At 43.6% G+C, this 18,589-nt stretch overlaps 1 protein-coding gene across 1 annotated transcript in view; it reads right to left on the reverse strand.

Moving 5' to 3' along the window:
* LOC146810891 (rho GTPase-activating protein 24-like) overlaps positions 1–18,589 on the reverse strand; it is a 220,790-nt gene that overhangs the window by 72,382 nt on the left and 129,819 nt on the right. The window contains exon 5 of the mRNA XM_085614458.1: positions 10,911–10,984. Coding sequence (XP_085470584.1) covers positions 10,911–10,984 — 74 coding nt within the window. The remainder of the gene's footprint in view (positions 1–10,910; positions 10,985–18,589) is intronic.

The following is an 18,589-nucleotide window of genomic DNA, read 5'->3' on the forward strand; positions in this document are numbered from 1 at the left end:
CATAACTAAACACTTATAAGGTTCCAAAAGCGAGACCTATTGGCTATGCCAAGCGGCGGCGAAAGTGAAAGTAATCGCGGTAAAAGCACTGTAGCTCTAGGCTGGCCTGGTAGCACTTTTTGGAGCCCTCTCAATAAGTCTCGCCAGACCAGCGCATGCGCTGAGTCAGGCGAGACCTAAAAAGTAGTGCTTGAAAAGCAAGCAACAGAAGCAATGATGCCAGCCAAATAAAGTAATGGTAAAGAGGCAATGCTCCATGGGAGGGACAAACACAAGATTGAGAAGCTGGGGCACTAAAAAGAAGTATGCAAATAAGAGTGACAAGGAACGCCAACCAATTGTAAGAAATGGGCAAGCTCCAAGCCCCTCTGTATTCGTGGTAATCCACAATACGCCTCGCTAAAGACAACACAAGGAGTAGTAAGGATTTTCAGGCTGCCTAATACAGGGTCAGTTATCACAGACAGGAGCTCATTCTGTTCGGATCTCTGTAGCACATATGCCAAAATACTGCCTTCCGTTCTTTGATAGTAGTACTTCAATAAGAATGTATTCCTTTCACTAGATTTCACCTTTCGATCTGAGTCAACATTTTATCTTGCAATAAAAGTGACCTTACCACTTAAAATGTTTTTGCATGTTCAGCATCCCCATAGGCACCCTTTCTTCTTTTCTTGGTCTCTTCTCCCAGTTTGCTAATAAAGGTTATCAGTAGATTAAATATTCTTACTTTTTATTGCATTGCCTTAATGCATTATTTCTTTCTAATTAATGAATTTGTATCATCATTATTTTATTTTGTGAGAAATTGGGTTGTTGGCGGACTGGGGTGTGAGCCCTGCTCAAGCAACAAGCACAATCCCTTGCAGGGTGAACCAGAAAAAGTCACCAAATTAAACTTTGCTTAACCCTAGGTAATTTGGCACAAAAAGCAGTAAGGCTTAACTTTGAGGAAAAGTGTAAAGTATTTATGCAACACACAAACAGTAATAAAGTGAAAGCACATCACTAGAAAAATCCCAGACAAATTTAGATAAATAGAGTAACTTTTAACACGTTATTTTTCACCAAAATAACAAACATCCAATAAGTAGAACCGAAGCTATGAATTTTAAAAGTTTTTACTAAAAGCTACCTTCCTAAAAGATCAAAGCGCCAACCATAGACATCAATTTGTGCGAGAGCGGGTCAAAGTCGAAAAATATAGCCAACCGTGACGAAAAGTGGATTGGGCCCGGTCTGCTCTTCCCTTCGGATTTAGAAGAAATTCTTCAAAATGTGTCTGAGAAAGTAAAGTTTAGCGCTGCAGGAGGTGTGCAAGAAGGGAACATCATCGTTGAATGGCCTTGGGTCAAACCAGCGGTGAAGATTTCTATGGTCTAACTTACTCGCCAAAATGGAAGTCTAAAAGCCTCAGCAGGACGAGGCAGAGGGCTGTAACCAAAGACAGTTCCACAAGATCGGATACCACTTTGGCAAAGGACCACTGAAAAAGATTTGCTGCTGTGGAAAATAATGTAGCAGGAGAAGCCGCAAAGTAAATCCAACCAGTGATGCACCTCAGGCAAATAAGCGAGCAGGTTGGTGCCGGTCTCCACCTGGGTCTGAGAGCAGTTTTGGGGCAAAATGTTTCTAAGACCTCAGTTTTGAGATTTGGCCAACTGGGCACCCTTAGCACGACAACCAAAGGTCCAAGCCAGGTGGGACACCTCTTGGGTGTTCAAAACTCACTCAGGCTGGATCTAGGTGTTGTTTCAGGATAGTAGGAGCATTTTGTGCCCCTTTCACAGGAGGCCATCAAACTAGCCCTTGGAGTCACTCTGATAGTGCTGGGTGCTGGTGAAGATGCAGGGATCAAAAGCAGGGCTAGTCTCTTAGAGTTCAAGGAAGGCATTAGACAGCAAAGCAGAGCAGTCCATCTATATACAGCAGCAGTCTTGCAGAGTGCCCTGCAGGTCACAGCAGAATGCAGTCCATTTAGAGCCCTTCAGCAGGTCCAGTAGGGAGCTGAAGAGTAAGTCCGAAGGTCCTATTTTTATACCCTGGGCCATTCTTCTGGAAGGTGGGAGAAGCTTCCAGAAAGTTTCCTTGAAGTGCATGGAATTTCCTTCCTCCCCTGCCCTGTCTCCAAGCTGGCTGCAGTGACTATGTGGGGTTGTTAGACCCTGTGTGTGAAGGTCGAGCACACCCTGGTCAGTTGCAAGTGGGGCTGTGCTCAGCTCCGCCCCCATCCTACCAGCAGATTGCCCATTGAGGCACAGATAATCCTTCTATTGTGTCACTATCTGGGAGGAACTCACAATGTCTAACTGTCAGCTACATTCAGTCATGTGACCCAAGTCAGGCTGCAGGCACAAAAAACTACAGGCAGGAAAAAGCCAACTTTCTAAAAGTGGCATTTTCAAAATTGTAGGGAAAAATCTGACTTTGCCATTAAAGAGGATTCATCATTACAATTCCATAGATGTCAAATATGACATAGCTACCACAGTAAATGCACCAGGCCCAGATCTCTGTACTGGGGTGAATGTATGACATTGCTCTGCATTCTGTCCATCAACTGTTGTTTTTGCATTTGTCACCCCGAGTGGGACGGGTATGCTCAGACGTGAGTCCCGTGCTCTCCATGCCACTGGCATTAAGCTATCCTGGCTGAAGAGGGGTGAAACCCCGAAACCGGTTCTAGGATGCTTGATTTCGGTCCAGGGAAGACATGGCTTGGCAGTTCAGGCTGGACTGTTCCCATGAGGCACAGGGTCAAGACTGATTTGCATATGGCCATGTCTGAACTGGGGTGGCGTGGTGAGCAAAATAACGATGGATTTAGGCCCAGATCTCTGTACTGGGGTGAATGTATGACATTGTTCTGCATTCTGTCCATCAACTGTTGTTTTTGCATTTGTCACCCCGAGTGGGACGGGTATGCTCAGACGTAAGTCCCGTGCTCTCTATGCCACTGGAATCAAGCTATCCTGGCTGAAGAGGGGTGAAACCCCGAAACCGGTCCTAGGATGCTTGATTCCGGTCCAGGGAAGACATGGCTTGGCAGTTCGGGCTGGACTGTTCTCATGAGGCACAGGGTCAAGACTGATTTGCATATGGCCATGTCTGAACTGGGGTGGCGTGGTGAGCACAATAACGATGGATTTAGGCCCAGATCTCTGTACTGGGGTGAATGTATGACATTGTTCTGCATTCTGTCCATCAACTGTTGTTTTTGCATTTGTGACCCCGAGTGGGACGGGTATGCTCAGACGTGAGTCCTGTGCTCTCCATGCCACTGGAATCAAGCTATCCTGGCTGAAGAGGGGTGAAACCCCGAAACCAGTCCTAGGATGCTTGATTCCGGTCCAGGGAAGACATGGCTTGGCAGTTCGGGCTGGACTGTTCCCATGAGGCACAGGGTCAAGACTGATTTGCATATGGCCATGTCTGAACTGGGGTGGCGTGGTGAGCAAAATAACAATGGATTTAGGCCCAGATCTCTGTACTGGGGTGAATGTATGACATTGTTCTGCATTCTGTCCAACAACTGTTGTTTTTGCATTTGTCACCCCGAGTGGGACAGGTATGCTCAGACGTGAGTCCCGTGCTCTCCATGCCACTGAAATCAAGCTATCCTGGCTGAAGAGGGGTGAAACCCCGAAACGGGTCCTAGGATGCTTGATTCCGGTCCAGGGAAGACATGGCTTGGCAGTTCGGGCTGGACTGTTTCCATAAGGCACAGGGTCAAGACTGATTTGCATATGGCGTGGTGAGCAAAATAACAATGGATTTAGGCCCAGATCTCTGTACTGGGGTGAATGCATGACATTGTTGAGCATTCTGTCCATCAACTGTTGTTTTTCCAGGCCCACTAGGAGCATTTAATTTACAGACCCTGGGTATTTGGTATACCACTCTACAATAGACTTTTAAATAAATTAAATATGCCAATTGGGTATAAGCCAATGAAACCTTTGTTAGAGGAGAGAACAAAAACACTTAACCACTGCTTATCAGTGGTAAAGTGCACAAAGTCCTAAGGCCAACAAAACCGAGTTTCAGCACATTAAATGGATATAAGTAGGCAAAAAGTATGGGGAAAGACCACCCAAAGGCCGATAAATCTAACATATTTCTCATTGATTTGAATTATCTTGATTAATTACCCTCTCCCATCATTTCTGTAGGGAAGCCCGGGACTCAGCCTGCTATAGAAAATAAAGCCTGTTTTATGGTGGCAGACTTTCTGGTTTTGGATCCAGCTACACATTTTTCTGTCCCGGTCATCAAACGATAACTATGCTTGCTTCCCAATGTGTAACCTCATCCTCTTAAATGCAGTATCAAAATGTCTTCAAGGGAATTTCAAATTACCTATCAATGTACAAAGCATCTTCAGAATTGCAATTGTAGTCCTATTTTTATCATTCATTAACACATGCAGTCAGTTTCACAAAAAGAATGATTATTTACTCTGTACTCCCTTTCTTTATACAATTGCATGAAGACATAGAATTCATTGTATGCTTCAAATCAAGCATTTAACAAGTTCTGGCAACAGCAATTTGACTAGATTTGTCAATGCTGTTGGCTCGCCAATTTTGGCTTTGCCTATGATTTAAAAATTGCACCCACATTGGCATAGCCAATAGCAGTGCGGGGCCATCTTTACATTGTAATGGCAGTCACAGTTGGTGTGGAGGCAATGTGGTGGTCATCTTGAAAGTATAGAAAGTAATGTTCGTCCCTCTTGGTAAGCTTTTTGTTTTATACTTCTGTGATGGCTTACGTATTGCGTGATGCAATGTAGCATGATGTAACATGGTGGCCATTTTGGAAGTATAAAAAAATTACATTCCTTGATGGCCAAATGTTGTTTTGTGTACTTTCAACATGATTACCGCTTTGCGCATAGATACAACATGAAGGCCAAAGAAGAAAATACAATTCCAAGATTGTTAGACTCAACTATTTTCTTTACCAATGCCATCTCAAATTTAAAAGCAGCTGACATTGGCAAAGTAGTTAGCAGCGGAGAGGGGCTGTGGGAAAGAGGTGGTAGAGGGAAGAGATTGGCAGCAGAGGAACAGAGAGAACACTTTAATGAGCTGCAGCAGCACTCGGTGTTAGAGGGGAAGAGAGAAAGTACATAACTGGGGTGGTTACAAGATAGCAAGGGTGATAGAAAAAAGCACAAAAGCTCAAGAAAGAGAGAGGGGAAGAAGCAGGATATTCACTCTAATGTAGTACCAAATCATAAATTGTAAGTTGCAAAAAAAATAGTTTCCCAATGTCAGCAGTGAAAGTTTACAGCTCATCCAATCAAAAACCAGGGTATAGCAGACATGTTCCTAGGGCTGGACAAACATGACTATGGAGGAAAGCCATCAAATCAGAAGGAAGAAAAGCCATCCAGTCATGAGCAAGGGCTGACCCAAAGCCCACTCTATGTAGCACTGAACACAGGTAGCTGAAGCCATTTGCAGCGAGACTGCAATAAAAAGAGACTTCAGCTGTCTCAGCAACGCTATCAATATGGTACACTACAATAGGACAAATATTTTATTATATGTGTAAAAACCAGTTTTTACTGATTTTTACACATAAATACAAGTGGAAATCAAAGTGGTTTTCTCTCGATATTTATTTTTTAAAAGTCCAGAAAGTAGTTATTCTTTTGAGTAACTCTCTATGCTGTCAGGTCAATATATGTATTGTATTGTGCTGTAATTGCATTTATATAGCGCGTACTACCCCTGACGAGGCATTGAAGTGCTTTTTCGCCGAGTAGCATGCCACTCCGGGATCCATGAAAGGATTAGTGGTGAATTGGTATAGTGAAAATATGAAAGTAATTTGAGTGGTGGATATGTTAGTCAGTTATTTGGATTGAGAAGGATAGTGGAGGGATAGAAGAGGGAAAAAAGTGTTGTAATCCCGTATGTTAATATTCTCCCATGATGGTACAGTCCGTGCCCCCCTCCCTGCCTGCCCTGTTTGGTACGGCTGGACAGAGAGCTCACCTTAGAATGTTGGCAATGAGTTGTTGTGTCACTTAGGAGAGCGGATGATCAGAATAAACAGAGTCACTTCTCACCTCGTGTCTCGTGTTTCATGCTTTAATATAACAAAAAGGTTTGCATTTATATAGCGCTTGCTACCCTTGATGTGGTGTTGAAGCGCTTTTTTGGGGAGTAGCATGCTACTTCAGGACCCAGAAAGGATTAGTGGTGAATTAGTATAGCGAAAATAGGGAAGTAATTTGAGTGGTGGATAAGTTAGTCAGTTATTTGGGTTGCGAAGGACAGTGGAGGGATAGAGAAGGTAAAGAGTTTGGATGTATATAGTGCTTGCTGCCCCTGATGGGGGGTTGACATGCTTTTTTTCGGCGAGTAGCAGGCTACTCTAGAACCTATACAGTGTTAGTGGTAAATTAGTATATTGAAATATGAAAGTAATTTGAGTGGTGGATATGTTAGTTATTTAGATTGAGAAGGATAGGGAAAGGGTAGAAGAGGTAAAAAGGTTTGCAGTTGTATAGCCCTTTCTACCCCTGATGAGGTGTTGAAGTGCTTTTTTGGCGAGTAGCACGCTTCTCCTGAACCCATAAAGGATTAGTGGTGAATTAGTATAGTGAAATATGAAATTCATTTGAGTGGTGGATATGTTAGTCTGTTATTTGGATAGAAAATGATAATGGAGGGATAGAAGGGATAAAAGGGAAGGATTTCGATTTTTTGGGAGCTCATAGCAATAGGAGGAGGCTTGGGATGAGTAAAAGGGAGGTGGAAGGGGATGAGTAAAAGGGAGGTGGAGGGGGAAGAGTCAGAGGGGGGGTTTAGAAAGGCTTGTTTTGGGGGATCGGAATAGTAAGAAAGAAGTATTAGATGATGCAAGGAGGGGTGGATTAAGGAACAGTCTCGGAAGGGTTATTTTGGGGACCATAGTAGTGGTATTGGGTTTGGGATGAATGAGAGAGTGGAGGTAATGCATATATTGATAGAGGTATAGGGTGAGAAATAGGCTAGTGCATTGGAAAGAGTAGTAGAAAGAGGTTTGAGATGAGTCAGAGAGTTGAGCTAGAGGATATATTGAGAGCGATATAGGGTAGGGCATTGGATATGCTGAGTTAGAAGAAAAGTAATAAATAAGTAAAAGTAATACATATATAGATCCAAAAGTAATAATGATATCGATCCATAAGTACATGGAAGGTATATAGATACATAAAAGAAGGTAGTATATGTAAATCAAAGATGCATTAAATAAACTCTGGCTTTCAAATGTTGTTGTACTTCAAATTAATTTTATTTATTTTTATATACATATATATTTGTTTTGTAAATCAATAGTGAAGCAATTGTAGATAAATAGTTATGATAAAAAGATTTAGGTATTTATGCAGTCACTTCTATGCATGTTAATAACATAGAATAATGTAACTATCAGTAATATATACATTTGTTAAGCAGAACTAATGAATATCTATATATAATAAAAAACATTTTTAAACATAAGTATTCTTCACGTTTATACAAAGCAATACCCAAATATAGGTACATATCTATAGTACAAAGACATGCTTATATACAGAGAGATGCAGTATATTTATCTGTTTGTGTATGGTGGTTATGTGGGGAAGAGCCAATTCTTGAGTAGTTTTCTGAAGATAAGGTGGTTATCTGTGGATCTTATGTTGGGGGGGTAAAGAGTTACATAGTTTGGCTGCTTGAACAGAGAAGGATGTGCCACCCACGCATTTTTTCTTGTATCTTGGGATTTTGAGGCGAGGTTCCACTCTAGTGTGGAGATTCCTTTGTTGAATGTGTTTGGTGATTTTATTCCTGATGGAGAGTGGTCCTGTTCCATGTATCACTTTGTGAGTGATACAAAGCAGCATGAACATGGATCTTCTGGCAATCAGTAACTAATGCAGGGTTTTCAAGGCAGGGGAGATGTGGTCTCACAGTTTTATTTGTAAGAGTAATCTGGCAGCCGAGTTCTGAATCCGTTGTAGTCTTTTCATGGTTGTTAAAGGTGATCCATGGTAGAGGCTACTGGCGTAATCGAGTTTGGACAAAGCAAGGAAAATGGTAGCCTGGACCTTGTGTGAAAATCCCAAATGGGGGAAAATGAGGGAAAATCCCAAATGTGGGATGGGGGCCGCAGTGTTTTTATAGTGAGAAAGCTTGCTCTTGCTGGGGGTCGAAGAGTTTTTATAGTAACAAAGCTTGATGTTGCTGGTTTGTCCACTTGGGCATTCATCAATAGCTTGGAGTCCATGGTCATTCCAAGGTTTCTTACTTCCTTCTATATTTTAGGCGGTGTTGCCAGATCATCAGGCCACAAGGCGAGTGGGTCATAATGTTTCCAATTGCCACACAATAGAATTTCCGTTTTGGAAACATTCAATTTGAGATGGCTTCACGTCATCCATTGATCCACAGTTCTAAGACAGCTGAAAATTGTTGAGTTTCCAATATCTTTGGAGCATTGCAGTTGAAGGAGTATTTGCATGTCATCTGCATAGTTATAGCACGTGAGGTGAAATTGATTGATCAGTGCCGGTAATGACTTCATGTAGAATTTGAAAAGCATGGGTGAGATAATAGAGCCTTGAGGGACCCCTGCTTTTGTGAAGTATGGTTTGGACGAGAAAAGTGGGGTATGGATGACATTAGTTCTGTTGCAAAGGTAGGAAGTGATCCAGTCTAGAGCAATCCCCTCTATGCCGGCTTCGTGGAGTCTTTGTATCAGAGTGTCATGTCAACTGTGTCAAAGGCAGCCGAGAGGTCCAAGAGAAGTAGCGTAGCAACCCTGTTGCCATCAACGGTGTTCTTCAGGTCATCCCAGATGGCAAGGAGGGCAGATTCTGTGCCTCTTCCTGGACGGAATCCTGTTTGGAAGTCTGAAAGTATGGCATTCTCTTCAATGAAATGTGACATCTGCCCAAAAGCTGCTCTTTCTATCAGTTCACCCAGGAAAGGTCCATTTTAAATCGCTCTGTAGTTGTCAGGGTTCAGCTGGTCCAAGTTTGTTTTCTTCAGTAATAAGGGTATGTATGACTTTTTGAGTTCTTCTGGAAATATTCCAGTAGTTAAGGAGTCGTTGATGATTCTCCGTACTGGAGTGGCAGCAGAGGTTGTTAGAAGAATTGTCTTGAAGGTTTGCGGTAGACACAGGTCAGAAGGACTGCTGGCAGGCCTGCTTGCTTTGACCAGATCCATAAATTCATTGTGTGAAATGTGTTAGAAGGAACAGAGAGGCTCGGTTAGAGTATTCCTGGATTGTGGCTTTGGAAAAGGGTTAGTGCTGATGCTTTGTCTCTGTTTTAAGTCCATCATGTCTGCTTTGTCTGCGTAATGATTTGCTAGTTTGTCTGTGAACTCTTGAGTAACGTGATGAGCTACTTCTAGGCAATTTGGTTTACGAAATTCATTGAGAATTTTTATAGAATTCTTTATTTGCACATTTAGCATATTGAATTCTGTCTGAATAGTATTTTTTCTTCGCTTTCCAAATAGCTGACTCGTACAATCTGTTAATTTTCTGTAGGCGAAGTTTGTCTTGGTTGGCGGTTGTTTTGAGCCTGGCACGGTGCAGCTTTCTACTTTTTTGTTTTATCTCTATTGTCTCTGTATTTCTCCAAGGTGCTTGTTTTCTTTTGCTCCATTGTGTGATTTTTAGTGGTATCAGGATATCAAAAGCTTCCTGTAGCCACTCATATAGTTGTTGAACAGAATTTATTGTTTCTAGATCTCTACTGGATGTTAGTTGTGTTTCTAAGAGTTCCAAATTGAGTTTGTTCCAAGAACAATAGGTGGATGCATGTAAGATGGTTTTAGGTGCGTTGCTTAGTGTTGTTTCATGTTGGACGGCAAGTAAATGGTGGTCTGACCATGGGACTGGAGTCATTGCTTGAAAGGTAACTAGTTCTATATTTGCAAAAATGACATCTAGGATGTGTCCAGTGATGTGTGTGGGTTCGTGGACGATCTGATACAGGTTCAGCGCTTCTAGGCCAGCGATGATTGTTTTCAGATGGAGCATATTTGGTTTATAAAACCAAGTGTTGAGGTCACCCAGAACGCATAGGTTGAAGTGTAGTGTTATCAGGTTTGAAACTGTGTCTAGAAGTGCATCTGGGAATGTTGCCTTGCTAGGTGGAGGTCTGTAAAGGAGCAGGAATTTGTGAAGATTAACAGCCTGTGATTTAAACAAAGGAGTGAGCTCTTCTTCAATGCCTATGGATGCAAACATTTGTACTAGAATGCTAATCTTATCATATGTGTATGTTACTGTATTATGGCTACTTATAATATTAACAAGCATCCAAGTGTGAACGCATATTCTACATTGAAATTAACATGGAATAAATCAGTTGCAACTTCATTTATTTTCTAAGAAGACGCAACTAATATTGAGCCCTGGATATAAGAGGAACATAGGCATATTATGACAGAAGGTTAATATTTTTAAAAACAGTGGGAGTGTAATTTTGAGCATTAATCTCATCAAAAATTGACTGGCAACTGTGGAAGCAATAAAAGTGAGTGTCATCTGCTGGTGAGGCATATCCAATAATTTTTACAACAGTGAACATTGACAAGTAGAACATCTATCCTTTTGTGCCTCACAAGAACTAAGAACTTAGTGTTAGTGTCACTCCTCTTGTCTGTCTGCACTCCTAACACACAGGTAATCTGAAGGTATCTAGAAGGAGAGAATAAATAACTAGTCTAGTCTGGAGGGGGGCTGAAGCATTTTATGGGTGGATGGATTACTTTGCACTTTATCTGGCGGTTTTATTTTATTCAGATATTTAATGATGCATGCTTTTCTCTTTCAAAATAAATTACTTGTTTTTATGTTTCTTTTGTATTTGGATTGGACAGTATAAATAGTATGGAGGCGTCATTTCTCACCTGCATATGTAGAGTAAAAGGTTTAAATTGATTGACGGAAGATCAGCCAGCTGCCTCTTCAGCTCCTGTAACCCCTGCAAAACAGGACCTTATTTAACATCCAAAAGTTGACTGGAATTTACATTCATACCAAAACACCAGACAAATGAAAGTATACTTGAATTGATTTGTGCATCAGTCTGCCTTTTTAAACCTATAGGTGTAGGAAATCTGCCTTTTCTTGTGGTTATCTCAGGTTTTTCGCTGGACTTCATTTTGCTGTATTTAGAACTCTGTGCACTTTACCCCTGCTAAACAGGAGTAAGGTTCCTGTACTCACCCTTTAAACATGTCAAAATTGGCTTAAACCTGATCGGCTCAATTAACTTTCCTATAAGGCCATGGTATATGGTGTGGAGATACACAACTGGCATGGAAAGTTAAATGCTACCTTTGGCCTGTAGCACCTTTTGTGCCATCAGCCTCAGTGGGAACATGGCTTCAGGTCTTCCCTGGGTAGCATGATATCAGTAGATTGAATCCTGCTGGCCAGACGTGTCTCAATCACCATTTTGACAAATAGGAAAACCAGATTTTACCTATTAAATAAGTCACTCATAAGTGCATCTTGCTGCACACAAGGTATGATGCATATTATTTAGGAGTGGGGCATGTGTGATGATAGAAATCTCATGTTCCTACACTGACTAGGCCCAAAACGACATTGACACTGGTCAGGCTGTAGTTGGCACACAGGAAAAGCCAAAGTATAGTTTATTCACTTTATTCTATAACCTTTGACCTGTACCAGCTATGTACTCCAATCAAAGACTTATTTTTATATTTAAAAAACACAATCAAATGGTAAAGTTGATTTTTTATTAGATATATGGGAAATGTGAAGTTTAGAAAGTTATCTCTACTCTTCTTGAAGCGGCTGGCGGCAAATATACATTAGCCCACCAGCAACTGGCCAGCCTGTACTAGGCCTGAATTAGGTGTGAAAGAGGTGTGAAAACTGCCCTCTGAGCAGAGACAATGGCCTGCAAGTGGGGAAATGTGTTCTTCCACTAGAAGGAAGACTAGCTTGGGTAGGCACAGCAACTTAATGTACTGCAAAGGGCCCTGCACTGTCACAAACGAATGTTTGGTGACACCTGGAAAGACCCAACCTTTCTCCACAGAGTGAGGCTATCACCAAACCCTGTGGGATGGAAGCTATCCCCAGAACTGGTTTGATTAGCAAAAGAGAAGGAGACTGCTGAATTTCCCTCACCACTCATCTGGTTGGGCACAAAAGCTCTGTACAAGGGTTTCCTCATCTTGGATTTTGAGAGTGAGGGTCACTGCTGGATTGTTTGCAGTAGGGCAAGAATATAGGAGGACTGGACCTGCTGTCTGTGACCTGAAAGGAGCCCTGAAGGACTGGGCCTGCTCCCCCTTGTACCCAGGACAAAGAATTTGACTCCAGGGGTCAGTGGGACAAACTCCTTTGTGGATATAGCCACACAATGAGTTGGCAACTGGACTTGGGCTGGACATTGATGTTGGCCTCTGCTTGACATCCTGAGAGTCTCTAAATGTCTTCCACTGAGGTCCTAGGAGACTTAAACATGTACTCCTGTGATTGGTGGTGCACCAGAAGAAAGTTTGGAAACTTTTGAAAACTTTTGCTCCAGAGCTTTAAGGCACCTACAGCGAAAAGTTTCTGCAGCCTCTGATTATCAGATTAATTGCCAGCTTCATCCTAGTCAAGGCTCCCAGCACCTCAGGCAAAACCTACGGAGTCCAGTTCTGTGTTGGGACTTTGAACATTTTTAGGGAGAAATCTACAAATCTCCAGAGCTCCAGTAGAGCCAACCTGCTTCAAGTATCTGGCCTTCAGTTCCACGGCAGAGGCTAAAGATTTCTGCAGCGGCCTTCTCTAATAAGCTACAAAGGGCCTGATTTATATATTTGGTGGGAGGGTACTCTATCGCAACAGCGATGAAGTTCCCTCCCATGAATATAGTGTTTTTCTTCCCATATTTACATTTGGTGGACCTTAGGATTAATCACGGCGGCAAATACTCTGTCTCCTCTGTGATTAATACCTTCCGACGGCCATGGCTACATATCCACCTGTGCAATTTAGATGGGTGGACATGTAGTCATTTTTTACTGTTCCTTACTGCCAGGTAAAACCTGGAAGTAAGGACTAGTAAAAACATTATAATGCTCCATGGGAGAAGCCTCCCTGGGCAAGGGGAGCGTTACTTTTTTACATTTCAAAAAGAAAATCCCGTTTTGTGATTTTCTTTTTGAAAGGAAGAAAAGAATAGTGTTTGTTACAGGGCTGCATCCCTCCGTCACAACCCTGTAGAGAACAGTAAAATGCCTTGACAGGAATCGCTGTGACAACGGCTCCTGCCAATGCCTTTACCAATGACCGCTAGGTAGGCAGTCACTTATAAATCTGGTGGGTCGAGTAGACTCAGCCTGGTGGACATAAAGTCCTTCGCCAGGGCCAAGGAAGATTACTCTGTCCGTTTGAAATTAAATTGAGTCCAAAGTCCCTTTTACATTGAAACTTTGAAAAAATGCAAAATTTTCTTTAAAAAAGGTGACAAAGTCCCTTTCTGCGGTGGGACTTACTAATGTTTTTGAATGTTTTGACTTTCATACTTTTCACTGGGACCAACCCACTTGTAACTGACCAGAACTTCATAGATGTTGGCCTCAAATTGCGCCTAGGTCCCAGTCTACCACTCCCCTATGCTATCATTGGCACTTTGTGCTTTTGAAGCAAATTTCTTCATTTTGTGGGGGCGCCAGAGAGCCGACAAGCCTTGAGGGCATGCCGAGAGTTTGTGGAAGATCTTTCATACGGGGAGCTGTCAAGGCAGGTGCATTGGCAGACCTTCGCAGGCAGACGGTGTCAGAGAGCTGATGCTGTTTGGCCATAGGTATGGTGTTGGCCCCAGCTTGGCTGAGAAAATTAGAAGAGAAATGTTCAACGGATGAGAGCATGGTCTGGCTCCTGATCAGGAAGGGGCACCAGAACATGGGGTCAAGATGCCAGCCGACTATTGATCTAACAGGGTCCGCATGAAGCAGAGATGCATTCACCACAAGTACTGCAAAACTGCATAGAGAACACTGCACTTTATACATGCCTGTTCTGACCTGGACTGACACTTAATGGACCACAGCGTCAGTCATTCAATAAAAACTACAGGACTAGGGGCCATATGTAGGTAATTTGGAAATACCGATTCCTAATTACCGAATTTTACCGAATCAGTATTTAGAAATCGGTATTTCCGATGTACGTAATAATTCGGTAAATATTACCGAATCGGTAAAAATCTGTAAATATTTACCGATTCCACAATACCGATCGGTTTTTCCGATTCAGTAAATACCGAATCAGTAAATATCGAATCGGTAAATACCAAATCGGAAATTCTAAAAAACTGCAATTGAGGAATCAGCCAATCCTGTGCAACCACCCCCGTCCCAACCAGGAAGTGGCCACATCCAGACAGGTGCACACAATCAGAACTTTCTGGAGAGGCTGGGAGTGCAGAGGAGAGCAACAGAGCCACTGCCTGAACTTTTTCTGCAAATCTTGCACAATGGCCAGCCAGGACACAGAAAGAGAAGGAGGGGAAAGGAAGAGGAAACTGAAATTCAGTCAGAAGGAACTGCAGGTCCTTGTGGAGGAGGTAGTGAAGCAACACACAAAGATGTTTGGAAAGCAGTCCCTGCAAGTTGCAGATTCAGAAAAAAGAAAAATCTGGCTTGGAATCCAGCCTCAGGTGAATGCCATTGGAGTGACCCCCGGGACATTGATGTGCTCAAGAAGCAGTGGTATGATATCAGGATCATCACCAAGAGGAAGATGGCTGATCTTAAAAAACAAGCCAGCCAGACAGGAGGAGAAAGGAACAGGGCACCTGCCCTGACTGAACTTGAGCGGCCCATGGAGTCCACGATAGAGCCAGAAAGTGTCTGTGGAATCGGGGATGCAGACAGCTCTGCCAGAGCTGCTTCCAAACAAGGTAAGAAGCATGCACAGCATTGTGCCCCCCCTTCCCCTATCCCAAATCCCCAATTGGGCTATGTGAATCCCACTCCAGTACAGGTTTTTGTTCAGACCTGCAATGCATTATGGGAGATGTAGTCAGTGAAACCCCTATCATGACAGGAATCGCACTGAACAGCAAGGTATGTGACACACATCAGCGATAAGCAGGCAGAGGACAATGAGATAGCGTGGCAGAAATGTATTTTAATTTTTGCAATGCAGGGCTGCAGGTACACTGAGCTAATGTACAATTTCTGTCCACAGACGAGACATCGCGCAGGACTGCTCAGGACAAGGGAGAGAGGGCACCCGGGAAGGACATCACAGAGAAAGCCAGTACGAGTGCAGGGCACACAACACCACCACAGCCAGCCTCACCACCACAGCCAGCCTCACCACCACAGCCAGCCTCGCCACCACAGCCAGCCTCACCACCACAGCCAGCCTCGCCACATCAACACCACCTGCAGTAGTTAGACCTAGGAGGCATGCTGTTGCCAGACTGCAGGAGTTTGAGTCCTCCTCAGAAGACTCAAGGGGGGGGGGGGAAACATCTACTGTGCCACTGGATGGCAGCAATGCTGGTTTGCTGTCCACTTCTGAGGGAGCACACACAGGTGCCAGACGCCGCCGCAGGGCTCGTGTGAGCAGTCCACCTCCACAGGGTGAGAGCCATGGTGTCTTCGGAGGGCTGGAGGCAACCATGGTGAAGGTGCACCGCCTACAAGGCAAGGCAATTCAGTCAGTCCAGCAACAAATGAGGCGCCTCAAGGACAACATGACCAACATTGACAAGGGCATTAGATCAATGGCTGAGGGCATGAAGAAGATGGCTGCGGGCATGCGGGACATGTCCCAGTCTGTGATGCTGCTGTGCAGCAAAATGGATGAGGACAGAGTAACACGGCGCAGTGAGAGGCAGAAAATGGAGCACCATACGAGGGCAGTGAACCGCCTAGCAACTGCCATTTCTCTGCTCTGCAGGTGCTCCGTGACCATGCAGGAGGGGCTGGCGCACTGCAGCACTGATGTCTCTAGGGGGCTGGTAAAGGTGACCACTGCTCTTGAAGTGCTGCTTACGAGCCAGTCTGCCACTACTGGTGCTGTGGAAGTTGGGGACAGCGAGGACACGACCAGTCGAAGCAGCATTACCCCCCCCCCCCCCTGTAACAGACACCCGGAGGAGCAGCAGACGGCGTGGTGCTGCCACTGGTTCCACAGCCAGTGAGGACAGTCGGTTAATGGCATCCAGCACTGTTGTGCGTGGCCGCAGACGCTGATGCAGCCCACACTTTCAGGACAGAATTGGGTGAAGTAACCCATGACTTCCTACTATGGATGTCACAAATTGGAATGCCAAGTTTGGCCGCTTGTGTTGTGGCGTAGTGCCCAGGAATTAAAACTATGTCATTACATCCAACAACTGGCTGTGCCTCCTTACTTACTTAAAAATAGTTGCATGTGATCTCTGCCCGTCTCTGTCTCCCATCTGTTGCTGGTGGCACTCCTGCTGCGTGGGCTCTGGCTGTGCAAATTCATCATCATTGTCCTCAAAATCAGTTAATTCCACTTCTGTACCTTTCTTTGTGGCAAGGTTGTACAGCATTGCACAAGTTGCAATGATTTTGCAGCAGATGATGGGTGTGTACTGACGAGCGCCTCCGCTTTTGTGGAGGCAGCAGAACCTACTTTTCAATAGTCCAAACGTGCACTCCACAACGTTGCATGTTGATTTGTGTGCCATATTGTATCATCTCTCACTCAGGGTTGATGGGTTTAGGTAGGGAGTGAGGATAAATGACCGCACGGCATATGCACTATCGCCTAGGTGAGAAAGAGAGTGCCATTAATCACATACACCAATACACATTCATCTGCAGCAAGTATAAGGGAGTGTCACAGTGATTTACCTAGCAGGTATCCTTCTCCAAATTCTCCCGCAGCCAGCAGTGTGTAGATCCCACTGTTCTGGAAGATGTATGAATCGTGGGTACTCCCAGGAAATTTGGCCACGATGTCAGTGATTATGTTGGTAGCATCGCAGATACCTGCACATTTTTGGAGTGGGTGGACTTTCTGTTCCTGTAGATATACTCAGTGGCTGCTGGTGGGCAGATTGGAATGTGTGTGCTATCAATACAGCCTATGACATGCAGGAACTGTGCCATCTGGTAAAAGTCTGTCTTGGTTTTCAGCAGTTCCGCCTGTGTGTTTGGGAAGCTAATGTAGTGATGCATTCTCTGCATCATCGCATCCAGGAACTTTTCGAAGAAACGGGACAGGCAACTCTGAGACACCCCGCCTACCGCAGCTATCACCCCCTGGCAACTGCCAGATGCGAGTAGATGTAGGCTACAGAGCACCTGCACATGTGGTGGTATGGCGTGCGCCCTTGGTGTTGGGTGCTCCAGGAGTGGGTGCAGGCCCCTTATCAAGTCCAGGATGGTGTGGGGGTGTAGCCTGTACCTTTCATGGTGCTGGAGCAGAGTTTTCATTTAGAAAATTCAGGGGCTTTTGAAGCTCTAGTATGTCTATGCGTTTTATTAATTACTAATGAATAACAAATTAATTATTTGTCTTGTGCAAGTATGTTTTTATTAATCAATTCGTTTGTCTTAACATAAGAGAAAGTTACACGAGGGTTAGCATGTGTGTGCTGTTTCTGTTTCCTAAAAAATAACGTGCAAGTTTTCATGTTTAAACGTTGCTGTGCGCTGTTTATTTTGAGCACAAAACGCTGTCTGAATTAATGCTTTTTCATGTCGCGAAAGCTAGATAAATGCATACACATAAGGGTATTAGTGGGGTTAACACTGTTTAATCGTTATGCTGTAGTAACGTTTATTTTGTCTCTTTAATTAAAGATGGGCTATTGTGGCCTATGGAGGCCTGTATTAAGATGGCTGAATTTTGAAGCCTGGCCTCGAGTGAATATGTGAAAGACGTGACGAGGGAGACCCCTGCTGGAAATGGTCTTGAAGTTGACTGACCATGGTCCTTCTATAAAACTTTCCATGAGGACAGCAGCAGTTTTTGGGAGTTCTCCAAGAGAAGTAAAAGTGTCCTTGGCAATCTCGAAAGACAAAGGAGCCTTAGAGGGAAACTCTGAACTGTGGCTCGATGGCCGAGGAGAAGCCGGATTAAATGTGATACATGTTTTATTTTCTTGGTTCCTGTTCCGTAGTCTTCGCTATGTGTATTTTTCCTGAGCGGAGGTTCATAAATGTTGCAATGTTGCATCCTTTTCTTCTCGCTCTGCTCAGTGATTCAGTGTATTTTGCAAACTTGATGAGTGTTTCCATTGTAATTCTTACTATAAAAACTGTTAGCTTAGAGAGGGTTCTTGCCACCCTTTTGCCACTTGCCATTTTACCTTTGCTGCGTGAAGCTGCGTTGCTGAGGATTGATGCTGAGGACTTCGTCTTGAAAGACTTTACCGAGAGACTTGTCCTGACCCGTTCTGACACTTAATTAGAATAGGTAACTATGAGAAATGATTTATTCTGATTGATTTACTTTGACTAATTTTAGATAAAGCAATATAATTTTAAACATGGTGTTGAACTTTCTTTCTTGTCAATTATTGGGTTTATATTATTGATCATTATTGTATATGTTGTGTAGATTATGG

The sequence above is a fragment of the Triturus cristatus genome, chromosome 7, assembly GCF_964204655.1.
Source record: "Triturus cristatus chromosome 7, aTriCri1.1, whole genome shotgun sequence".
Classification (NCBI taxonomy): Eukaryota; Metazoa; Chordata; class Amphibia; order Caudata; family Salamandridae; genus Triturus; species Triturus cristatus.